Source organism: Anopheles arabiensis, chromosome 2 (genome assembly GCF_016920715.1).
Source record: "Anopheles arabiensis isolate DONGOLA chromosome 2, AaraD3, whole genome shotgun sequence".
Classification (NCBI taxonomy): domain Eukaryota; kingdom Metazoa; phylum Arthropoda; class Insecta; order Diptera; family Culicidae; genus Anopheles; species Anopheles arabiensis.
In genome coordinates, this window is record NC_053517.1 from 48,540,616 (window position 1) to 48,567,625 (window position 27,010).

Genomic DNA, 27,010 nt, shown 5'->3' on the forward strand with positions numbered 1-27,010 from the left:
AATCAATAACAATTCAGTGGGGTATAGCTTTTGTTTCTTAACTTAAATGTCATGAAGTATAAATGCTACAAACATAAAATAATGTTCAATTAATCTAAAAATATGACACTGAGCATACCTTTGCTTCTCTCCGCAACTGTGGAATTATCAGAACCTTTTTTTCTACTACGTTCAAAATCAGTTGATAAACTAATAAAATCTGCACAATATGTGTTTCTTCACAAATTCTTCAAAAAAACACGAGTATCTCTTATATCATCCATTATTTCTTGTATGCCTTTCACTTTACGATAGCGGAACTTATCTACTTCCTTGTTATTGACCACTTCACGCGTTGTGTTTTCCTACAATATAAATTGCTTAATACACTCGTAATATCTTCCTTAAAAATACATTTAAAAAACCTAACTTTTTATTATTATGTAAAGCCTGACTGGCAAACATTGAAATACATTGAATATGAATATAAGCTTTTTCGATTGCCTTGCAAAAGAAGACAAGTGAAATACCAGTGCATTTCGTAAATGAAGCTCTGAACGTTCAGTTTTAAACGATTATGACATGTGTAAGATAGATTAAATGGCAAAAAAACCGTACAAAAGTTGACGATATTTCTTAAAAGAGCTCTCTTAAAAGAACTAAAAATAAAAACCTGCACGAAAACTCCTTCTAATGTGTTGAGCTTTGCATTTGTGATACCAATTGAATTTACACATGTCAAGCTAGCAAAATATATATGTATTTCCTATAGGTATCTTATAGTTATGGTATAGTCTTACAGTGGCTGATCTGATGGTACAGTCGTCAACTCGTACGACTTAACAACATGCCCGTCATGGGTTCAAGCTCCGAATGAACCGTGCTCCTATACGTAGGACTGATTATCATGCTATGGGGAAAACAATAAGTCACTGAAAGCCAAGCCCACAAGTGGTACAGGCAGGCCTTGGCCGACTACGGTTGTTGAGTTGAAAATAAGAAGAAGAAGAAGAATAATAAGAAGAAGAAGACTGTCTGATAGTATCTAGTAATCAGGCTCTCCGTTACCATAATCCCCTCTTATTTAAACCTCAATTTGAATGCATAATTTAGCCTCTTCCGATCGGATTCGAGTTTGTCACACAATCCTGCGTTTCGGAAGTGCTGAAAATAATTACCACATCAAGCATGTGCAGAGCATCGGTCATGGTAGTTGCTATCATTATCTCTTTATCACTGACAGACATTAACTTGCTCAAGCTCTTCCAGGTCTCATCTCTGCTAGCGCCACTAACCTACTCGTACTCTCTGTGATACCCTCAAACATAGCGCGCATAAATTATGCGCATTGAGCGCCCTCAATGAGTTTCGAAGCACGCTGCAGCAAGTTTAATGGCAGGCGATTAATTAACTAACGTCATGATGGCAAAAAAAAAACACACACTGACTCTTTTGTGCTACCGCAGACTGAAAGAGGATCTCGGCATGACTGTTCCAACCGAAAGGCACAGAGAACTTCCGTTTGCTCGCGTACTGCTCGGTACGGCTCTGCCACGATTGAAGTCGTTAAAGGGGATTTTATCGTCACTCACCTGTGTGATAACATAATCAGTAGCTCTGGCACGACGGTAGTGGCAAAAGTTGCACTCATCTATGGTGTGCGATAAAGAAAAGCGCTCAAGCACTTGCGACAGTGTAGGAAAAGCGAAGCATCTTATAATGGGAGTTAATTAGACGTACCACCATCCACCATCCGATACCGGACCATGGGACAACCTTTCCCGTGCCGGCGGAGATGCTCGGGTCCATTTGATTGTGCGCGTGTAAGCATAAGTGTTGCCCTGGTTGGCAATTCTGCCACATTAATGACACGCGTTCGCGCAAACGAGTGCCTTTGTCAATTGAATAATGATATGCTCGTGTGGCGAAAGGGTGCGGCAAACGAGCGAGGGTACACTAGGGGTGGGTAAACATTAATTTACATTACACTGACGCCGACGGAGTTTTCCTGGGACTATCCTGGGAAATAATGTCGGCCGTAATTACTCCGGCCCCGAGAATTCCGGACGAAAATAGATGGCCCTCCCAAACTTTATGGGCCCGTAAGCGATTATCGTTTAATCGCAAATACTTACAGCCTTAATCAGCCACAAGGTCATCCCAGAAAGAGGCTTTCCGTACCATTTCATCATCTGAAGTATCTACTTTGCCAGCCAACTTCGCGAGAAAATTATGAGCAGCATAAACGCAATATAATCAATTAATTTGTCGCTTTTAACGACTACGTTAATTCGGTCGTAGGTCAAAAAAGCTCATGGTTCCTTTTTGCTTCGTCCATCCGTTGCTGTTTTTTATGTTGTGGTTATGGGCCCTTGAATGAGGAAAGATCAATAAGTTACAGAAAATCTTCAGCATTCTCCGCATTCTATAGACTCTCTTGCGTAAAATAAAGATCCTCCTCTACCAAGGGAAAAGCCGAAAACGTCATTGACCGTCGGTGGAATTTAATGTCAAAATAACGCTGTACTCTAAATGAACTGCGCTTAAACGCCTCTCCGTTTGCAGACTGAATGCGATGTGAGAGCAACGATTAGAAAGAAAGAAAAACACCTCGGTACTTAAATCGAAAATAGATAAACTGCCATCAGGTGTGGCCGCTCTTCCATCGAACGTGCGTCCACGTGCTGTTGATGAGCGATTTCTCTTTCGCTATACCAAATTGCACTTATTAAATCGATTTCAAACAGCTCATCACCGGAGGATGTTTTACCTTTTGTGTTTGTGTGGATGTATAAGTGTGTTTGTACGTGCGTGTGCCGATTGGTTCTTTTTTTTTCTTCCCTGAGGTGCAGTGCGCTCTCTGAGTATGTTTTTCTCCCCAAGCTGCTGCTTTTTTTTCTGCCAACCTAACTTCACCTGCTTATGATTAGGCTTTTCTGTCGAAGGGTCACACGAAGACGCTCGTAAAAAATGCTTGCCTTTACACATTGCAGTACGTTCACAGAAAACAGGAAAATGTTAACGGACGCTGAAGAAATTTCCGCTGCAACACCTATTTCCACCAAACATTATCCATAGCAGTGGCATTGCGTTGTATATGCCGCTCTGTAAGTGCACTAAGGCGCGCAGGTTAATGGAACACTGGCAAAAGAAAAGAGAAAAAGAGAAGTAAATGGAAAAAAGAAAACCACGGTAGGTACAATAATCCGTCCAATTTATGCTTACCCATGTGGATTGACTGGACTGTGCGGGCCGCATCGCTTTATCTTCATCTCCGACCGCGAGCTGAACATCTTCTCAGCTAAACGAGCGATGATTAATTCCTATTGTGCCCGCACCGGAACCCGCCGAATCCTCAACTGCGTTCCAGCGGTTTAATGTATGTTGTGTTTGTGTTTTTTCAGCTTTTTCACCTACCGATGAACCGGGGCAATCTCCATGCTGCACCAAACGAACATGCTGCGTGGTGCAACGAAAAAAAGCACAAATTCACTTTCATTTTCAATGCCAACGCTTTCGGTGCTGTTTATGAGAAAAGCATGAACATCCAAACAGGTTCCAAACGATGGTGGTGTGATGCCGACGATGCTTTTCCCTTTGGCTATTTTTCCCAACACGACCGAAACCTTCAGCGCGGTGGGAGTTTTCTCATGGAGGTTCCGGTTTTTTATGCAGCACCAAACAGCACCATTTAAGTGTCGCTCGGGTTGAATGTTTTCCTAATTATTCTGGCAACTGAGAGCCTGGCAAAGAGGAGAATACGCCCACAGTTACGTTTCGAGTTACGTAAAATGGAAGATGATTTCCATTCGGCTCGTTGTTGTGCGTACAGAGTTTTCCTTGTCAAGCCGGTTGCCTGTAGGGCCACAATTTCGCACTCAACAACAACAGGAAAGCAAAGAAAGGGCAAACATAAAATCGAAGGGAAAGTTTAAAAAATTCAACCTCAAATGTGAGGGGTTGTTTCTTTTTATGTAACATTTTCTTTGATCCTTTCGCCCGTTTTCACCACTCCGTGTAATGCAATATTTTTATTTACATACAATTAAAACCCCATTTCCACTGTGCTCTTCTGAGAAACATACGCGTACTAATACTGATCGACTGAAGAATAACTGACTTCTACTAATAACTGACTGCTTCTACTATAAGTATTAATGTATTAAACTTTGTTAAATTAAAGTTTCACTTATAATCATTACAATAATTAAACACGGTAGACATTTATCCGTAGCAATTAGTGCAACATAAACTATAAATAGTTGTGCTCTGTCAGACAAAAATTTTGCCAATAACGGTATGCAATGCCGATACACCTGACAAATTAAAACAACTCAATACGTCGTGTAATATATTCCTTGGAATGTTTGGACTGATGCAGGTCTAATTAGTATTGAATTATTAATTAAGTTGTATCGACAGGCTTAGCTTCAGAAGCTTCAATTAAATTTGGCTACCAGGCATTACTGATTTGTTTGATCTAATGAGTTCAATAATAACATTCCATCCGTTTGTTTTGGAGATAACTGCAACTATTGTCATACGTAGGCAGCTACGTTAGACAACAATGGATGCAGATTTTATTATTATTATTATTATTATTATTATTATTATTATTATTATTATTATTATTATTATTATTATTATTATTATTATTATTATTATTATTATTATTATTATCATTATTATTATCATTATTATTATCATTATTATTATTATTATTATTATTATTACTATTTTTATTATTTTTATTATTATTATTATTATTATTATTATTATTATTATTATTATTATTCTTATTATTATTATTATCATTATTATTACTATTACCTTATTATTATTATTATTATTATTATTATTATTATTATTATAATTTTTATTATTATTATTATTATTATTATTATTATTATTTTTACTTCATCCAACATGCAAAGTATCCTTATTTGTTAGATTTGCTAAACAGTTTACAATAACCGTTAACTTTACATATTTACATGCAGTTACAATGACGTTCCACTACAGCAGCATATTTTATAAATTGATATTTAATATTTTTTGTCATTCCTCGCAATTGATAAGATAAACTAATGAAACACGCCATGTTGCCAATGTAGATAAATGTAGATATACATTTATCAATATATGTTTCGATGCAATCATACGCTAACAAACATAAACATTACTGATTCATGTACTTCGATTGTAGTGTATGGTGGTTGTAGTGGTGATTGCCCCTCCATGTATATCTATTAATCTATTAAGATAAGCAAACTTTGCTTAAACTGACATTTTTCCGAAAATCAGGAAAGACCACCAGAAAAAAAAACAAAATAAATGCTACGAAGCTAGATGCGAAAACCATTCCCTATTAATCGTTCTCTGCTTAACGTTCGCTGAAAATGAAGGTGTGGCTGATGACATGCCGCTGCAAGTTGGGCAAAAACTGGAGCAGTCGACGCCCGCCCGTGGAGGATCATGGCAGATGGAAAGTAAAAGCTTCAACTTCTCGCTGTGAATGCCCAGATTTCCGCTCCGAGATCACAGTGTTTGTGTGTGATCGTAAAACGAAGGTTTAGCAGCACTGTCGTACTTGCTCTTTCTATTTCTTACCAGCGAGTGCAAATGCATTCGTTGCAGCGAGGAAATTGGTCAGGGTAAGTGACCGCAAAGCGATCCTCTACCAACCTTAAGGCGAAACGCACGGAAGAGCTGGTGGAAACAGCATAAACAAACAAGCCGTTCCACCAGGAGGTGTCCAGTTTGAGTCGCTTTTACTGAGTCTGCAGTAAAAAGGCGAAATTAACCCGCACACTGCATGCAATGTCATCCGGTGCACTGAGCAACTGGGCACAGCGATACACAGCCGTTACATGGAAAAGGAACAAACCGAACCAAAAACCTTCTCCTGGACGAAAGGAAAAGTTAAGCCCGCTTGGGCGAAACGATGCACCATTAATAGCGGCACAACCGGAACTGGTCTTGGCCAAAAAGGGGAAAGAAATTGCCAAGCAAGAAATGGGATAAGCGGGTGGGGGCCGCGAACGAGCTGCACCATCGGGTCAACCCCAGTCCCCGGTCAGCGAACTCACCTGTTCGCGAGTGTCCCGCATGGTTTTGAGCGGCTTTGGAAGGCTGAAAAATAGTACAAATGTGTACGAGAAAGATGCGAGAGAGCGCAGAGTCAATTTGCAACACCTTTCGAAGAAACAAAAACCCATGTTCGGACCCGGTTGGCATGCGGTGCAGTTTTGCAATTTTCCTGCAGGCGATTATTGCAAACACTCTCCCGAAAACCATCACTCTACACTTAGCGAATGGTCTACGAAGCCTTCGGCTTTTTTTTCTTCTTTTTATCTCGTATGTAGAACAGTAGGTTAGTGGCCAGTGGACTTGCCGGGAGCTGCATCAACCGCAAGCAGGAAGGAAGCGAATAATATTAATCGACCACTCGCTGATAAACCGCACTAGGTCGTAAGCTTTATCGCGCTGAATCCACTTTACTACTACAGCAATAGAAGCTGCGGACCAGTTTGGGTTCACTGGTCCGCTATAAAATGGAATCCATTTATAATGATGAACGATTCAAAAATGTTACACAAAACCAAAGCCACATATAAAGCTGCTGCCACCTGACTCCCGAATTTTAGAAACTTTGTGCCAAACAAAATTACCACGGTACTTGCAATTGAGTTTGTTGTTAGAATCTTCCGGTCTCACTGAAAACGTTCGTTCATGTTTGAAGATTTACTTTGAAACTATTGTCTGCTCATCTCATCTTTTTTATCGTATCCTATGCAAATTCAGTTAACAGGCAAAGTGGATAAATATATAAACTATCTCTTAAAATTGTACCTGGAAAAGTGCACGGTATAAACTCGCTCGAAACAAAATAAAGTTTCGTTCATACTTTCAAACTATTTTGGTACACTTGCATTAAAGCAATTTGAAAAAGTTATCTTTGTTATACTTTTACAATCTGAGCGCGTACATGCAAAACTGAAAAATAGTTGTACAGCATTTTTTTTTTTCTTAAATGCAGTTCCAATTGATGATGATGAAAAAAATAAAAGTTTCTTGAGCTTCAATATTCTAACTTTTCCTGAAATCTTTCCAACACTTGAAGAAAAATGTAAATATAAAAAACAGAACAATTATATTTTTAGCAACAAATGACTTAAGCAATTTCAGTAATTATTTAAAATATGCATTTAATATATCACACGTTCTTATGATCAACTTGTGATTCAATGACTAGTTAAACACATATTTCAATCAAATAATACAAAAATCATGTTTTACTGTCAGCTGAGTTTAGTTCCCATGTTCTTCTTCTTCTATTTGGCGTAACGTCCTACGCGGACATGCCGATCTATAAGGCTTTCGAGACTTAATTCATTACCACACAGCCGGAAAGTCAATCCTTGCTACGGGGGACGGTCCATTCTAGGATTGAATTCATGACGGGCATGTTGTTGAATCGTTCGAGTTGACGACTGTGCCACGGAATCGCCCCACTGTTTCTATGTCACATTTATTGAATTAACTTCAGCAGTAAATGGATATCAATTGTTAAGCTAGTCTCCACGTTTGTGTAAGTTCTCGCATTCTACTATTCAATTCGATAATTAGTATGTTTAAATCGTTTTTTCTGATGTTTTTTTTTATTTTAAAAGGTTTGATAATATTCCCAACATTTTTTACAATAATAATGAATGATCATTTTTGTTGCGTATGAGACCAACCACTTTTTGCATACATTTTATTTATGATAAAAATCATAAGTCATAGTCCCCAGAGAGTTGAGTATAACTATAGTAGAGAAACTAAGTTAAAAAAAGCTAAAAATTGATTAAAATATTGAGTTACAAATCAGTTTATTGATGTATGTTTTGTTTTTATCATCAAAATTGAGAATACCACAGTTTTTTGTTGTGTATGGATTTGATTTCAGTAAGATGTTTCATGTAGGTTAACATGATGCGGCTATTTTAAGTAATATTTGTTAACTATTCAATGGTTTGAAATTTGACGATATAAATAAAATATACGTAGCTACCAAATACATAACAGCAATTGTTATTTTCGATTTATGTTTTTGATTTTTAACCATTAATGGAAAGCAATTCATCGAAAAAAAGGGAAAAATAAAAAGGGAAACAAATATTTGTGGCGAAAACCATGTATATAATAAGGTTAATAAGGCTCGAGGCTAGTTATGTTATACTAATAATAACATAACATATCATAGATGACAGCCATGGTACTAAAGCTGTTATATGAGGCACTAGGAAACAAGATAATTCAAATTATTCATGAACCATTTTTATTGTTATACTGTGGCACAAAATTAAAGCGCAAAATGACGATACATATTTACGGTAAGTTGTGTGCTGGTTAACTGATGCGAACATTCGTTTGATGCTCAGCACGGACACTTTTCACTCTCGTACGTCTATGCTGGATTCGGCCAATGATCAAAAAATAAAAAGCTCACACAAGCACACATGCACACATCACACACGCATACACATGGATGATAATAATCTTACGATGCCGCGAAAGTGAAGAATAAAATGAGACCCTTTTTTGGGAGAAAGTTTTATCTTTTGTTTTTTTAATTCCTTGCCCCGACCTCCAACGAGTGGTTCAACCCACCACTTTTCTTTTGCCTCGCTGCCGTTACGCCTTCCCACCGGGTGGGTTCAGTTTTCGATGCGGGCAACACTTTCCTTACCCTCAAAGTAACAGAAATCGATGCCCGAGATCAACGTCATCATCATTTCACCCGCAAATGAGCAGTTCCAGCGCGTGTGTTGATGCATGGAGGGCAGCGCGCAGGTCAGTATGGAAATCGGCTATCTGTCCATCATTAGTGTGCGCTGGTCGTAAAAGAAATCAATTAGTTCCCTTACCTAATAAGCATGGTGTAGCTGGAAAGGGAATCAAGGTTTACCAGCAACGGCGCGGTTTAAGGTACGAAATTTCATCCGTATTTGAAAACGACCAACCAATCGCGGACTAACATCTTCGTTGCCTGCCTCATCTATCTCAGGATGCTTGTGGCTTGTAGTGCTTCGCAATTTCCGGCACGACCATATCTACGGCTTAGCATCTTAGGCAAATGATAGCACCCGGCTATCCCAGCAGACCGTCGCGGGGAACATAAATATTGCGAGCATCAGTGACGCCCTGATGACAACGTGACAAATTCCAATCGACAGAAATGATAACAGGTCTCGAAGCCGCGGCGCTGATGGCGTATTACTGTTATTATCATCTTTTGACGCAAAAAAGGCAACACCAAACCCACCGTGAGTGTGTCCCGCGGTGATACAGCCCAGCAACGACAATAGTCATCATCAGCAGCAGCATGCCGATTTGTCTTGCCTGCGGTACAAACACAAAGAAACACACATATCCACAGCATCCACACACACAGATACACAGCCGGCAAAGAAAGTGAACGGAACCGGAGATAGCTTCCAGCCGTCCGCACCCGCATTAAGGCCGTTCCCAAAATCACATCCCACGAACCGGCATCCTTCCATCAGCGGGATACTGCATTCCTGCCCCTATAGACAACGGGTCGGTTTTTGGTTCGGCGTTAAGAGAGGTGGCGATTTCGCTCCATCCAGCAGAGCCACGAGCGGGCAACGGAGGAAAAAGTTTAAACATGTATGAATAAATAAAACAGCAATATAATGAAGAAAAGTAGCGCGAAAACCGGCGAATCCATTCACGATTCCGCGCTGCGTTGTCGCTTGAATCCCGCCTCAAAACGTTTTATTAGCACTCCCCGTACCCGAGGAACCTGCTTCAGGTCGGGCGTGGGGCTGAGCAGATCCGGAACGGGTCCACGAATGCTTTCTACATTCTCCAACATCATCGTCGAGGTCACCAAGCGTAAGCGTGTACCGGTCCACATGACATACTATCGATCGGCGACCATGGCTTGCGAGAAAGTGGTGCGCCATCGCCAAAAAACGGCTCAGGACATCCGTGTGTGGTGTTCTTCCGCGACGCCGTGAATGAATTCATTGCCTATTTGCTTGAATATACTCCACGAAAAGAAAAAAAAACGGCTCTATATCTTCTCTGCCGTCGTGATTGCTCGCCAGCTCGACAGCCTGTAGCGCGACTAGAGTGAGCCACTCGATGGGGAAGAGTCCTCCGCGACAACATGCCGGCGCTTCGTCATTGAGCTCAAGCACGGTTTGATGATCATATGATGGGCAAACAATCATGGCTCATGGAAGGCTGGCATGGGCTCGTATTAAACTTGTGCCGAACCGTGTTGGTGTGCCTTTTGTTCGGCATGTATATGTATGTGTACTTTATCTCGTGTGTGCAAGACGCCACGCAATCGTCGGCTCGCCAAGAACCCGTCCTGTGGGTAGTGTGAATAAGTGAGGCAATTTTGCACACGCTCTTCGAGGATCCGTGCCACAGACACGAACATGCTGTTGGAGGATGCGCAACGGGAGGCAAACAGACAAACAGGGATTGTCGTCGGAACATTGTTATTACAAGCGATGTTGTGAACAGTGCCGGGAATGATTATTCTAGCCCGGTTGTGCCCGCACAAGCAACGCCTTGTCAATGTTTACCGTGTATCCTTCGGCCGGATAAAGGATTCGGCTGGTAGCAGCTTTAAAAGGACGAATTAATTTTGGGTAAAAGCTTCTGCAACTTAGCACGACGGAGCGTTGGGTTTAAACGGGCATTCGGTTTAACGGGGAAGGTTTATGTTGAGGGTGATAAATGTATACAACATTACGTACAAAGACGTGTTAATATCCATCAGGTGTAATACATATGCAGACTTTAAACGGAACAGCATCTGGTATGAAATAATGAGTTATTTTAGATTTTACGACGATTTCATATGTGCTATGTTTTAACAGGTTAATTCTCGTTTTGAAATTTCATTATGAATTGTTCAGTAAACATGAAATATGTGTTTGTTCGTAGTTCAAACATTTGTATTTAAAATATTTCTTTTTAACATGAAGTCTTTTTTTAGAGACCTTAAAACTGACAAACCTTACTCGTCTGTCATCTCTGTTTAACGTCAATATGTTAAATATTAAACACCATTCACATCTAAACAATTTTAATCTAAAAAATACAAATTTATAGTCACTTATTTGCTCCTTCTTATCCAGTATCTAACAATTCTTATTGTCAGTTATTAGAATAATGCGTATACACGGTTATACATGTGTCGTAATAATGGAATAAATAGATAAATTTAATTAACGTATTCATATTATGTCTTTCTATGTTTTTTTTTAAGATTATTCCTCTACGACGGACATATTTCAAATAAATTTTGATGGAAAATTACTGACGGGTTTTAGTAAACAAAGTTGCAATAAGTTTCTTTCATCAACAATTAATGAAATCGAAGTGTGAGAGTATCATTCTGCTACGAAATTTACATTGGATCAAACACCTATTTCCACATTTTACTCTCAAAATTCGTACAAATATATATACATCGTAAGTGCACGATATAGGAGATTTTTGTTTCAATATAACAATAAAGAACCGAATTGAACAAAACTGTTTCTGTCCTAATTTATATTACACTAATAAAAAAACACACACACTCAGCATGTTCGATTTGCAACAGATCATTATCAACCGCAAAGTAGTTCAAAGCTATAATGTTTTTAATTTTGGAAGGTCCTCAAGACTGTCAAAAAAACGCCATTCAACGTGTTTCCCCAATCCAACCCTCCTCTCAACGCTTCACCATAACCGCTTTGCACACACACGCGCGAGTGAACTGTTTCGATGCTCTTAATCCCGACATCGACATCGATAGCATCGATTGCTACCAACCCAGCAGGATAGTAGCAGCAGCAGCAGCAGCAGCAGCATGAAACATACAAGCATTTAGTGGGGAAGCACTCACCTATCAATAACCGTTTTCACGCCACGAGTAGCGGCTTCTCCATTAGGCCCGCTGGTTTCCCAAAGAGCGAGCAGTCTTTTCGACGGCCAACGGTTCGAACAGCTCGTACTTCTTGTTGCTCCCATCTTTATCTACTAGTAGCTTGTGGCCTTGTGTTGGCATGTTAGTGTGCGTATGTGTGCTTTTTATCTCCACTTCAGCTACTATACAGTGAGCTTTCTGAGCATCGGCACCACCTAGAGCCATCTCACCCGCCCGTTTCCATACTTTCACATTCTTTTCCACCCAGCGATAGCTCTCGCGGAACTATGTGTTTTGGCCCGACCCGCCCGTTCACAGCCAGCTCGCAAGGAATGCACCCGGAATGGCGCAGAGTAGGCGCGTAGAGTAGAGAGAAAAAAAATGGGCCAATGGGATGGTTTTCGGACAATTATCTGCATCTTGCCCCGCTTATGAATGGGCCGACCGGACCGACCATAGTTAGTGGGTTGAATTTGGTTACCGTTCCTTGCACCTAGCCGTCCCTTGGTTCCACCAGCTTGCTCCACAACCTGCGCTACTTCGAGGTGTGTATGTTTGTGTGTGTGTGTGTGTGTGTGAATGTTGGCTTGGTTTTCTAACGACGCTGTTTCATATTCCTAGTTGGTATTTTTCACTTCCATTCAATTTTCTTTCTACTATCATATTTCTTCCCTAACCCTCTCCAGCCGATAACTATCAGAAACCCATGATCTCATGCTGCACGCTCAATTTCCATGCGATGCTTTCCGATCGGCATATTTCTCTGGCTCCGCTCTCTCCATCTTACCCTGCTTTTCTCACTCTCTGCGAGATAAAATTAGAATGCAAATGCGGCCGATCCACAAACTGTGCCCTACTCGCACACAGCCCACAGCGGGAGCTAGCGGTCCAACACAATCCCTGATCCCTTTTTTTGGGGCGTAAGGTGGGATTTCGTTTTGTTCCAAAAACACAGCCCTGGCCCATTTGCAGCCAAAGTACGACCGAAACACGCCTCATTCGATGGCCCGTGACCGAATACAGCACCGGCTGATAACATCATATTTGGGACACGAACGCACAAACTTTCCCTATACAGCAACGGTTAGCCGATTCAGGTTTTCTGCCGATTCAATAACAAAGAGATGCAATATAGAACAGAATAGTGTTACTCCATTCTCATCTTTCCGCAACCCATCTATCAAAGGCTCTGAGCATGATGCTACTTTTGCAGCAAGGTTAAACGTATGGTACATTTGCTCTCATTACCACATTCAAGCGAAAACGGTTCATGCTGCATATTGCCTCGAGTTACCAACCCATACGTCAAATCCATTCATGCTCAACAAAGCAATCATAATCGGCTTTACAACCAACACACCACAAGCAACATTCCAACTTCTCCTTCTACAGCCATTTCTTTAACGAAAGGGCAATATGTTCTTTCACTAGAGGACGATCATCATCCGTAAGCTCATGCACAAAGGATTCGCTGATGTTCGTGTTGTGGAGCGAATAGGTATTCCTGGCAACAACCTAGTAAAATAACTATCCCAAAGACAGCATGATGGATAGATGTACCGCATAACTACTTCTGCTTGCTCAATATTGAAAGGTGAATGTAGATAATTAAGGTATATGGGAATAAACAAGCGGAATATTCAGTGGGTTAAGTGATTCTACAAACCCATACCTCATATATTTTAGTTAAATAACCAGGAGGCGTACGTAATAAGTACTAGGATTGTGAGGAAAGTTCTTGCATGCTTTCCAATATTCATAACATGCAAAAACCTCACAGTTCAATTTGCATTATTAGGGGCTTTGTATTTCTTATATTTCTATTCCTGGGATTTGGAGCTTCTGAGCTAGCTTGGCAATGAACCGATCAATTTACCGTAAAATGCATCAGCTTGGCAAAGCTTAATCAAAAGCCAATTTCCAGAAGATAAATGCTTCCGTACACATTAACACACCCAAACACACATCCCCACGCTCAAGCCCCGGCTACTCACCAGGTCACTTAAAAAGCCATTTATCGATAGCATCTGGCAAAATTTTCTCCTAAAATTTGCACAAAGCTCATGGGTGTTAGCTGCTTTCCAGAAGCAATAGCAATCCTCCAATCACAAACACACTAAAAGAAGAAACAAATAAGTACCTCAGGATTTAATCGCTGTCCCCATGGGCAACTTCTTCTCAAGTGCACGCACTGCTTTCTTTCACTTTGTTGCTGCGCGGTGGCGTACTTCTCACTACGTTTGCTTCCGCCGCTTGTCGTGGAAACGTGCCACAGAGCGTCATTCTTTGTCCGGAGTTTGTTGTTGTAAGCCCATTGTTGTCTTTCGCTTGACAGATGACTAAATGAGCAAGTAATTGCGCGATTACCTCCTCGGACGCACACGCAAACTCTCGGCCGCCGGCAGCCTCCGGGAAAGACTGACCCGAAAGTTTCGGAGCTGTTGGAGAGAGGGCGACCTTTTGTTTTGCTTCTTCCTTTGCGTAAGTTTTGGGAAATTTTGGGCTTTGTTTGGGTACATCCATTTCGCTGCCGAGATTATACTGAGACGAGGCCAGACAGGGGAGTGAAAATTTGTATCAATTTTTCCACGGATAAGACGTACCGGATGAATGTTGGGCCAGTTGGGCCCCGTAGACACGTTTGGTAAAAGGTGAAAGATTTTAAGGGTACATTGCCGAGTCTGCAACCTTGAAAGGTTCACTCCTGAACCGCCTCCGGAACGCTGCACAATCACGCGTAATCGCTTCAGTGTTCCGATCCATGGAATAGTCAGTTTGGGTGGTGGAAAAATTAGATGACTGGGAAAACAGCTCGCGTTCAGTATAGAAAACCTTGCTAAAGGGTGGAAGGAGGTTGTTGCACTTTCTCTTTCACTTCCATCGGCTACCGGAAAACGCTAGTGATTCGCGGCGTGGAAGATGGACACATCCGTCGACCAATTGCCAAATGTTGCCGTTACGGAACCAATGACCTTTTTGTGGAATAGAATTACGATGACATAGGTGACAAACATTGACCTGGAAGTAAAAAAAGCTAGCATGTGCGATCACAATTGGGAGTTGTTGAAGTTAGACTTTTTAACTCAATTGCAGCTGCAAACTATTCACTCAACGATTTACTTCGCCACAGCTGGTTCCACTTTGGTACAGATAAAGCATGGTAACGTTCGACGAAAGTCTACAAAGTTTGGTAGTGCCTTTGCAGGCGTTTGAGTTTTATGATGAATTTATTACTGATTATGTTGAAATAATCTTCTTTTTACACGATGTTAGCGCGCTTGCTTTAGGATATCCTCGCAAAACTATTTTCCCCAGCAGTTAGAACTTCTTACGGATAATAATCTTGATTGACGCAAATAAAATCCTCATTTCCCGGTAAGGGCTTTCTATTTTGCAGTAAGCTGTTTTTGGAGTACTCACACAAATGCACCGTGACGTCGTGACGTCACTGCATGTTCGCAGGGCACAGAGAAAAGCGTTTGCAACAAAAAGAAGAAGAAAAATACTACAATCGTCAACTTACGGGTACGGGTACGGTCACGATTACAGCCCTAGCTACCGGTGAGCCTACCAGAAAGGTATAAAAGTAAAATGCGAAACCTCGAGCGCTAGACTCAAACAGACAGGCTCAGAGTGGTCAGCTGAAGCCCGAGAGTGGACTGTGCCTGCCTGCACGCTCCAGCATTCGCACGAGCGAGCGCACGCGTCTAATTAAATACCGACCGATTGCGGTCATTAAAATGAAATCTACCAACGGAACACATCTTATTTCTTGACTATGTTTTTTTTCGTTCCCTCTGTCTCTCCACCAACATTTTCACACTACTTTGGCTGGGTTTGGCTGGGAATCATTCGAACAGTACAGAAAGAAGTAATAGTAAAAGATAAGGTAAGAAGGAGCAATTGAAAAGAAAGATGAGTGAGAGATGGGAAGGAGAGATGGGCACGGTCAACAACATCTATGCCACGCTGAAGGCGATAATTTTCCCAAATCGCGCGGACACTGCGAGGCCATGAATAAGCATAAACCTCCCGACCGGGCCGAGTTACGGGGGCGCAAAAATTAGGCCAACCAACCACCAAGTCTTAAAGTTCGTTTCAGAGGAAAAGCAGACACACGAAGGCACGAACCAAAAATCCGCACAACCCGCCAATCCCCGCTACAGTGGCGCGGCAACCCGCTCGGATGCCACGGTGCCCTGTCACGGCACCTATCAGCACGGTGCCTAATTTTCGGTCGTTTCCTTTATGCCCGGAACGGTACTCCATCTCATTTATACGCTTTTCTTTCTTTTTTTGTGACTGACGGACTTGACCTGTCCGTGTTTTTGCCTTGCACTTGGACACTCATCAAAAGGATAACATATGTTCGGCTTGCGTGATTGCGTGATGCACCCTTCAGTGATACAGTCAAACGCTCAGACCATGATCATTCTTCAATCAATTTTTCAGTTCAACATCGCTTCGGATACTGACTTTTTAACAAGACGGCTTGCCATTAGACCTATCGGCATGAGCTGCCAGCACATTACCGATGAACTGCTTCTAACGAAGATGCAATCAATTGTCCAGCCTCACAATGAGTTTTCTTCCGATTTGGGCACAGACGGTACTTCCGATTTCGCCACTTTCGATGCTACCAGCGGATGAACATTTTCCTCGTGCGCTGCATTTTCACAGATTCAGCCACACTGCCTAACGCAAGCCGTCGAGTTTTTGTAGTCTAATTGGAAGATTTAAGAGAAAGCAGAAACCATACGTTTGGGTTTCTCCTTCTTGCTTCTCTTCTCTTCCTTCACAGTGCCTCCGCGGAAGAGGACTTCTTCAGTAGCCCCGTACCCTCGAGGGGCTGGTGGCGCAGGAAGCAAACCTGTGTGTTGCCTTTTGTATATCAATATTTTCTGCACCACAGTCAACCAGCATCACCGGTGGAGGTTTTCCTTTTCAACGCTTGCGCTCGAGTTACATCCTAAACCGATTTGACCACACTTTCAAGCGCTGCTCGGAGGCCAGACAGCACTTTCCAATGGTGGCTTATATTTCCGCCCATCCGCGGTCACTGGCCCATAGGGCACGCTGAGATGCATTTGCATGCCGCTCTTCACCCGGGTCGTGTTTGCGGTACGGCGAAAAACACTTTCTGCGTTTGAACGTGCGACTAATTGAAAGCTACCACTCGACGACACCCAGATTGAATGCCGGCGAAATCCAGGCGATGGCAAACCTCAAGGGCAGAGGGTCGTCACTGAACACAGTTTTTCTTCGCCTCCAGCTTTGGCTATTCTTTTTAAGCTGTGTCGAGATGCGTTCGCAAGCGGTAAGAAAGATGGAGGACGGAAAAGAGCATACTTGGGGAAAGTATATCATATTAACTTGTATTTCCATCTGTTCGCCTGCTTCGAAGGAAATGGAGCAAATAACAGCAGGGTTGCTAAAGGATGTACTTTAATTTGATGTATTTTTGTTAGTCCGTTTAGTCTGTCAGCGAATAGTTTGCGGAATGGAAATTTGCCTTCACCAAGAACTCCAACTGCTGTTGAAGTGAATTCAAATAGAAAATAGTATTTACTTCATACTTTGTTACAAAGTACATTCTGTTATTTCCAGCTAAACTTGATTACAGCTCGTTTTATGGACCAGAGAAAGTGTCCCTGGCCATGGAAACCCATTGGCATGTTGCATAGCACAACGCGCCGGTTCAAAATCTCGAACCAAAGAAATCTAAAACAAAGATCCACACGGCAAAGGCGTACATCGGTTCCCGAATGCGATGTGCACACTTCGGCGTGAATGATGCAAGTGTCTCCAACGTAACAACACCTCCCGATGGGCCGTGGTGCCTTATTCGTACCGGCCTGCGTCGAACAAAAAAGGGAACTCCACTAACCAAAGGAAAAGCCAAACCGGGTTTCTCGCTGCATTTTTGCACGCAGACTGTTGCATCGCTGTCACCAGTGCCGCTGCCAACGCAAGGACGACCGAGAGCGTCCATCCCTTCACATGGGCAGTCTTTCACTTTCATTGCCAGCGATGGACCGATGGACCAAGAGAGAGAGAGAGAGTGAAAGAAGGGCATGGAAAGTCATTGACGTCACCAATGGAAACCTATTCGGTCGGTGGCGGCACATTGCATCAATTCTCCCCCTGGGTGAAAAAGATTGATCGTGTACAACCAACACAACCACACACACACACACACACACACACACACACACACACACACACACACACACACACACACACACACACACACACACACACACACACACACACACACACACACACACACACACACACACACACACACACACACACACACACACACACACACACACACACACACACACACACACACACACAATCGATGATGAAATGCGTCATTCGCGAGGAAAAACTTGCCAAACCACAAAACGTAAGCTTTCCGCACCGACCCGGGGCAAGGAAAAGTAGCAAAAAAAAAAGAACAACACAGTCTATCGATCGGCTCGGTTTCGCGAGGACATCCATTGGTCGACCCTGGAGGAGAAAGGAACGCAGTCAGGGAGAAGTGTGTGGGAGGTGACACAAGGGGGAAACAACTTTCATCTTTTGCAGCCCACCACGGGTTTGCGCGATTGCATCTTTATTGCGTCGACCGGATCTTGCCCGGATCCGGCGGTTTGGGGAATTTGCGGCCATTTCTCCCGCGCTCACCGGACGCTGGTGCGAACGATCGGCAGCCGTGGCGAAAGGGTAATCCGTAATGCGCCGCGATCAAACGTGCCAGTCACGAGCTGGCGAACCGCGTACTTCCGAAGCCAACACACATGTGATGCAATAAAGTGCCCGATGCCAGCACGGTACGCGCCTGGCCACACAAATCGGTCGTTTGGAAAGTTATCAGGGCGGCAAGTCGGCGAACTCCCGGGGCATTGCGATCGAGCCCGCGCGGTACGTGCGCGCACCGCACCGTGTATGGGTATTTGTTTTTTTGGGTAGTTTTGGTGGTTGTTATTGTTGTTGCTACTTTTCATATGTTGTTTTACTTTAGCTCTGGGCTTCGGTCGATATGAAATGCTCAGCCACTTCAAGTAGGGAAACTCACGGCTCTCTGAAATGAAAACGGGAATAATTAAGGCTGGAGGATTTTCCAATCATTTGAAAGATAAATATTTATTAGGATTTTTTGGGTCTGCTCTTGTCCCAGTAGGGCTTTATTTTCGTTTTAACAGCTCATGTTAAGAAAATGACACTAGAAAGCATGAAATCGTCTATTTTTATTCCAAAAAAGATAAATCTATTTCGCAATGTGCAGCTCTAAAGAGTTTAAACTGTTTCTCAAAACAAAGCATACAAACTTTCTTCCCGTAAATGCAAACAAGTTGCCCTACATAAATAATTGAAAATGCCAAAAAAGCTTCCTTTGTTAAACATTCTCACTCTGTTTGCCCATGCTCTTCGACAACAGATGTTTAACTTCCCAAACAAGCTTCCCTGGTCGTGTCATGAGAGCATATTACCAGAGGGCTGGGTGAACTTTGCTTTTAATTCTATCGCAAACGTTCCTTCGTCTCCGATACGAGGGCATCACTATTTTATAAGTAAACATTCATCCTCTCGCTAGAATTTCTCCTGGTCGAGGAATTATGTCGCAACAAAGAAACCACTCTGGTCTGTAGCTCCAACGACCTGTAATCCGGATGTTTACAATCCTTCAAATGCTGCATCGAAATACCATCGGACACAACCCTTTCATTTACGTGTTTCGGAATTCCCTTCTTCGCATTCACCCACCCCTCTCCCCGTTCGGTCGATGGCATACAGACATCCCGGGATTACGAGATCCGGGTGGACTTGAATCTAGGCCCGTAATCGATCTTAACATATCCGCCTTATTGTGTGTGTGTGTTTTTTTTTTCTCTCTCAAGCTCTAACACATCGAAACTCTCACTCCCGGTACCGATTCCAATCGTCTAATCAGCGGCAAAACCAAACGGAGCCAAACTGGACCCACACGGTGAGGCGGCTATGGATCGCGAAAAGGGTCTCTAATTTGATCGTCGCTAAATTTCCGTATCTAAACTGGCCGTGCCATCCCCCCGTGGGTAACCAACCTAAAAGATTCCTCTGTTCATCAATGCCGACAGGCAGCCGGACTCTACGAAAAAATAAGTAACACACAACTCGGAGTATGTGAGGCAATCCAAGAATGAATGCGCGCTTTCGCTCGCCAGGAAAGGATCGAAACAGCAGCAGCAACAGCAAAAAACACTCATCATTTCGGTGTTATACACCGCGCACACAAAAATCGCTCGAACCCGTTCGCCAAACCGGGAGATGGAGAATGTAAATATTTGTGAATCGATTCGAAGCTCGCCCGTTCCGCCTCGGGGGGTTGACGGGGCGGACCGTAAGATGCAGCGTAAGGGGTGGGCGAAAAAATCGACATCCGGGCTCAACCTCATCTTACCCTCTTACGATCGACAGGGTGCCCCGTGAAGGGGGAGTGTCAGCAAGGGTGACGCGAGGGTGGTTGTTGCTGCGAGCTGCTAACCCGAAAGAAAGAAAGCACCGAAGAAAGCGTCGATAGTGGCGGGTAGCCCCAAAACTACCCGCTCCTGCCTTCGCCCAGGGGCGGTGATGCTGCTCGGGTTCGTCCGCACATCCCAACTGTGTGGCGGTGTGTACGTGTGTATGTGTGTGTGTGTGTGTGTGTGTGTGTGTGTGTGTGTGTGTGTGTGTGTGTGTGTGTGTGTGTGTGTGTGTGTGTGTGTGTGTGTGTGTGTGTGTGTGTGTGTGTGTGTGTTCGTGCATTTGTGCGTGCGCAAGCGCCACCACCTTCGCACCCGCGAAACAAGAGAAGCGAAGCGTTGGAGCCACAAACCCTGCACGAGGGCGCGCTCCACGATCGGGCCGCGATCAGCGAAGATCGACCGGGCCGCCCGGAGAAAGAGGGAGAAATGCGAACGAAAGATGAACGAATGTGTCTGTGTGTTTGAGTGCGAGTAAGCGAGTGGGAATGCGGGAGAAAGCGCGCACACTGCCCCAAGAGAGAGAGGGTATCGGGCGAGCCAGCCTCTTATAAACACCTCGGTAGCGTGTGGAAAATTGTCAATCCGTGTTTAGTTCCGTACCGGTGAGGAGCCCACCAAGCAAGACAGCCACCAAGTGTGTGTCCCAAAAGTTCGCGGTAGCCGCAGTACAGCTCGATCTAATCGTCCCCGCACACGTGCCAAGCCATGAAGCTGCTAATCTGTGTGCTAAGTGTGTGCGCCCTGGCCGCCGCCCAGGACTTCAAGGAGTGTTTGGAAAAGGATTCGATTTCCTGCCTGCAGCTCACGGTACGCAAAACAAAATCAGTGCAACACAATGTGAACGGGAGGAGAAGTGAACTGGAGAATAGACCAGTGCTGTTAGAAACAAATGTGCCAGGAACTGTGTGTACCGTTGCCCGCTGCCAGCGGAACGGTTGTGTATTTTGCTGGTGTGCAGGAAAAGCGCAGCAAATGTGTGAACAGGGCTTAACGAACGATCGGTGAAGGGTTGGACACTTCAGGAGGGTTGGAAAATAGTTGGAGCAAGATATGCAGTTCTGGTGGAATTGTGGCAGTTTTCAGTTTAAAGCAGTTTTAATGTTTGTTTGGATCCGGCGAGAATGTTGCGAGAAGGAATGCCATTCCTTGATATGAATTGATATTTACAATGAATGGGGTTTTTGACAAAGAAAAGCAACGCGATCACGCCAATTTACCGATCAGTGTCAGTTAAAATGCAAGCAAAATCTGCATAGTTATTTTTCATTTAGTTCTCAACGATTTCAGTTCTTGGCCTCTTGGTAGTCAATCGAAGAAGAACACAGTATCAGAAGCCTCCGTAGCATTAGATAGTTGTCGATAGCGATAGGTTGAGCTGTACACCCAAACTCCACAGCGCCGTTACTGACTGTTCGCTTCTCTTTTCCAGTTCTACCGTAAGGCGCGTGACTTCTTCGACCAGCCGCAGATCAGCCTGGCCGGTGGCCTCTCGTTCGTGAAGACGGCCGGCCGTGACTCCCGCTCGTACAACGCCGAAAGTGCCCAGGTCGAGTCGGCCAACAGTGTGGAATCGCGCGAGGATGCGCTGGAGAACTACGTGTTCGACCGCGCGGTCAGCTTCATGCGCGAGCGCTCGCTGAACCTCGATATGGCCGGTGCTGCCCGCAGCCTGTCCACCGTCATCCCGGAGGAGGTGAAGGGCCAGATGCGCGCCATGGTTGCCGAGGCCCGCGGCAAGAAGAAGATCCTGAAGGCTCTGCTGCCCATCCTCGGACTGGTGAAGCTGAAGATCGTCGGTCTGGCCATCTTGGCCCTGCTCGGCATTGCGCTGATCGCCAAGAAGGCGCTGATCGTCTCCGTCATCGCGCTCGTCCTGTCCAAGTTCCTGTTCCTGAAGAAGCTGCTCTCCAAGAAGGACGACCACACCTCGTACCACGGCTCGTCCGGTGGCTGGGAGTCGAGCGGATACGGTGACTATGGCTCCCACAGCCAGCCCGCCCACTCGATCGCCTACGCCGGTCACAAGCCCGTGCGAAAGTAAGCGTGCCGTGCCGCCGTGGCGCCGAACGCGACAACGGGAACAACGCGATCCCCTCTAATTTATTAACGCTGGCGGCCACAGCCCAGCCCCCACCCACACCCGGGGCGCTGTTGTGGTCTCGCCCGAGTTCGAGATTAATTTATTAACTTAGCCGATAGATGAGGAATTGATTTGTTCATTTGTTTTGTTGTGACCATTGGTTTGCTCTACCGACAGGACCGAACGCTGTCCCTGCCCTAGACGCAGGCACGCCGAAGCGCACACAGAGACACGCACATCTACATGCATTCACACCATTTCCTCCTTCAAACCGACCTGAAAGAGGCCCTCGATCGCAGCCACGCGATTGAATCTCGTACCAAACACACACTATCACTGATCACTGATAGCTGCTATTTACTATTTACTTACTGTTTACTGCTACTGTTACTACTACCGCTAAATGCGGTGCGTCTTTTTGGCGCATCCAAACGACCTTCATCTACACGAGGCCGGGCGACAATGGCGTACCTTTAACGTTTAACTTTAAAACCCCCCTAATGCGCCCCTCGAGCACTATTCTTCGATCTAGTCTACTACGTATCCTTACACAATGCCCTACGTTCACCCTACGTGCGACCCTAAGGCCGATTGAGGTAATTCGATCTGGCGTCGCCTGCAACGATTTTAGTGTTAGTAGTGGGCCCAACCGGTGCGGTGCTGGACCGATTTTCTTTACTACAAGAAGACGCCCAGCCTGGCCCGAGCCCGACCCGGTTCCTTTCATCCATCCATCCAGGTGGACAGGAAGGTTCCGGCTTACAGTTCTCACCCACGGTTGACACCCCTCGAAACCGTCACTCATCTCACTAGACAATGTACTTCTATCAGTTCACTCTCTTCACTCGGCACCCCTTGGTCAACGGAGCTGCCCCGCAGCCATCCGGTGAGCACTTGGAGTGTTGAGTTCTAGTCTTCTACCTACCAGCTAGCTTTGCAACATAACAGCACCATGAGCTGATAATGAGGGTGCAACAGAGAAAGAGTAGGAGGAACGGGAACGCCAGTTGCCGATGCCAGCGGACACATCTGTATCCGCCCATGGCGGTAGCAGCCAGCACAACCCGTTAGCTATAATCTATGGCTTACGGGGAAGCGGCTGGTGTTGCCTTCCTGTGCATAATGCTGAAGCTGAGCGTTTGTATCGTGTACGGTAGAAGCTTCGCTGCCTCTTGCCGTTAGCAAAGCTGCCAAACTTTCGGATGTAAACGAAACTCGGCACGCTAACTGTTCACGCCGACTGGCAATTATGCGCGCGGAACCGTATACCAACCGGCGTAACATTCTTTCCATCGTTCCTCTTTGCACCCAAATCGTCACTCATTGGGAGCCAGAAAAACACACAAATATCCATACACAAAAAAAACATTCGCTTGAACAAGAGCAACAGTCGAGACAAGCACGAAAAACGGAATCTCTCTTCCGGGAGATGCCATGACTCGCGCTTGTCGTAAAACTTCCTCCCACCCTTCCAAATCATACATGAACCATTGTAAATAAGAGCAAGTGAGAAATGCAAGAGGCAATTAGAGCAGAAATCAAAAGAAATAAAAGACATGTGAAAATAAAGTTACAAAACGAACTATGAAAACCATACAAAAACATCTCCATCAACCATCGTGTTTGTCGTGCAGATTGCGTACGAAATGACGTTGACGAAGATGGAAGTGGCGTACCGCATGTCCCAGCTCGATCCGAACTGCTCCTTTCACCTCGATCATCGCGCGGAAGCCTTTCCAGTGCGCGACTCGGCAAACCGGAAATGGCTTCTCGCACGCAACACCAACCAGCAAGCACCACAAAGTCACGTTCACGACGACCAATCGAAAGCGAAACGTTCTGACCCCATTTCGGTTTTGGATTCGTTGGAGTGTGGGTCGGCGAAGGTTGGGGTGGAGGAAGCTTACCACCCGCCTCGAACGCATTTGTGACATTCGTTGGTTCCGTTACTGGGTGACGCACGCAAATGGGACCACATGGTGACGCGCCGATTTGCGTGCGCGCACGCAGCCGTGTGCTTCCGTGCTCATCGCACACGATCGTCTCGGCCAACGTCACGGACTGCTTGCTGAACGGACGACTGCTCGTGGCACTCGTGGCCACGGAATGTGCGTTTGGGATTTTGTTTTTGATTTCTCCAGCCGCTTCCCCGGTGGGCCGGACTGCAGGTTGAGCGGCAAACCGGTTCACGGAGCAACCAAATCCATATAAATTTATTTCTGCGTCTACCCAATAAAACCATCGGCTCCGCCGACCTCGACCGGAGGCAGCAACCACTCGCCTGCCATGGTGCCGTTCGTTGGGAAGTGTGTTAATTGAGCGGGGCAGAGAAATGTTTTCTTTTTTGGGTGGGAAGAGTTTTGGCAATTATAACCACTATCTGGTGCTCCCATGATTATCTCGCTTGCGGGACCAAGATTTTTCCTTCGTTCAGAATGCGTGCGCCTATTCTCGCGCCGATTATCAGCACCATCCAATTATCCTATCCTACCAGCGCCAGATTTTGAGAAGAAATGCAGTGCTTACGCTGCGATGTTCCGCTAGCGGTGCATTCGGGAAACAATTTATTAATTTATTTCCACCCTGCAATCACTAATCCATAGGCTAATATTATTTATGGGCTCATTTGAAGCTCATTTGGATACCGGAAACAATTTTATATTTATTGTCCCATAAACGTTGTCCCTTCCAATAGGATACAATTCAGGCGTATAAATTTAGGTGCAGTGATGCAGAACTAAATGCATCCTAACGAATTAGTTTCGTTTGCTGGGATTGGTTTTTAGGATTTCAAAGAATTTTTAGCCACGCTGGTATAGTACTGGTATGTATGTGCGCGCTTACGATTATGTTAGGCTTTCACCTACAGCCGAACCAGCATGAGTATTTTGAACATTTTACTGTAAACTTTCACTTTTTACCGATCGAACTTCCAACGACGGCAAGCAGGAGACGATTGATTGCCAATAACGTTTCTCGGTACATTGGATTGCAGAGAGGATGGATTACCCTAGAACCGCATCATCAGGTGATATTTTAATCAATGCCACCGCTATTGCTATCTCCGATCCAACGGACATAATTTACTGCTGCTCGATATGTTATTTATTTGTCAATTTTATTCCAAATAACAAATGCTGGGTGGTTTTAATAGGATCATTTTACAGTTGTATTTTTTTATTCAAACAAGAAAGCCACGCTTTATTATATTATTCACCGTTAGTATTATATTGCAATAGCAAATATTGTATATTTGTATACTAAAACATCATAACTGCTCCAACTGTTTTTGTTCGGATTGAAGATGAATTTTTGGTTTTTCAGTGAAATTGTACTTGCTTGTAGTTTTTTTAAACTGATGCAGCGGTAAATTATCTTTCAAATTATTTTACTTTCTTTTAATAATGTTTTTGTAATCATTGAATATTGCACTGCATTAATAAAAAATAAAAATTTTCAAAATAATTACAATACTACTCATTTGACCACTTTACCATTTTAAGAAAGATTCAATATGTTTCAGTACAATAATTTATGTGTGTAAAACATACACTAAGATTACACTCAATTACAGCTATATTACAGCATTATTACAACAATAACATACATAACATCTGCATTAAAACGATAGCTTGATCATTCGTTTACAGCGGTACGAATACCGGAAAATTATGATCATACCTGTCCACTAATCCTACCATTGTGCTGGGACAAACCCAGCTTACGGATGCCAAGCGTTAGTCGGTTATTTTCTCAATATACAATGTGGTAGTAGTAGTAATTATTTTTTATCAAATTGAACGAATGCCAAACAAATATAATTTTGCTAAAATCGTACAAACTTCAAGATCTATCAACTTGAATTTCGAAAATTATAAAGGTTAGGTAGGTAGGTAGGTAGGTAGGGGTAGGTTAGGGAAACATGAATTATTTGCAATTATAAATAAGTACATGACATTTATTGCGCAACAATTAGCGAAATAATAACGGGATTTTTTAATTGGAAAAAATACAAGTTTCTGCAAAGATTTATCAGCTTGAATCTATTTCTCTTCCAGTCAGTCGTTTGTGATGCCTGATATGCATATAACAATGGTATTTAGTATATTTTACTAATTTATTCGCTTTTTAACATATTTATCACACAAAAACACTTTGTTGTAAGCTATTATAAGTACTGGTTATATGTACAGATATTATATGTACAGACTTCAAGCGTTTGAGCGTTTCTGTTGCTTGGGTATGTTGATCGACCATTTGAAATCGATGAAACGTTCACGAATTGTCGATCGTGGTTTTGAAATGGTCGTTAATCGTCCGGTGATCGTTACGGAAATATGAAAAAAAATTCTTGATTAATTGACCTATCAAAGCTGTGTGCAGGAATGTTTTATACACATTTTTGTGATACATTCGCTTGTGTGCTTTCATTGAAATACATTTATTTATTGCTAAAACTATCAATGTACCTCACGTTTAATTTTTACATTCCCCTCC

At 43.7% G+C, this 27,010-nt stretch overlaps 1 protein-coding gene across 1 annotated transcript; it reads left to right on the forward strand.

Moving 5' to 3' along the window:
* The first annotated feature begins 21,020 nt into the window (after window positions 1-21,020).
* LOC120897270 lies at window positions 21,021-24,109 on the forward strand. The gene is made up of 2 exons (XM_040302000.1): window positions 21,021-21,240; window positions 21,863-24,109. Exons 1-2 carry the CDS (start codon window positions 21,139-21,141, stop codon window positions 22,472-22,474), a joined length of 714 nt encoding a protein of 237 aa, XP_040157934.1. The 5' UTR covers window positions 21,021-21,138; the 3' UTR covers window positions 22,475-24,109.
* The last annotated feature ends 2,901 nt before the right edge of the window (window positions 24,110-27,010 follow it).

What these genes read in the sequence shown, in the direction of transcription:
- LOC120897270 (XM_040302000.1), top strand. Translation starts at nt 21,139, where the DNA reads ATGAAGCTGCTAATCTGTGTGCTAAGTGTGTGCGCCCTGGCCGCCGCC. An exon ending in TTTCCTGCCTGCAGCTCACG is followed by an intron (nt 21,241 to 21,862) that starts GTACGCAAAACA and finishes TCTCTTTTCCAG; the next exon opens with TTCTACCGTAAGGCGCGTGA.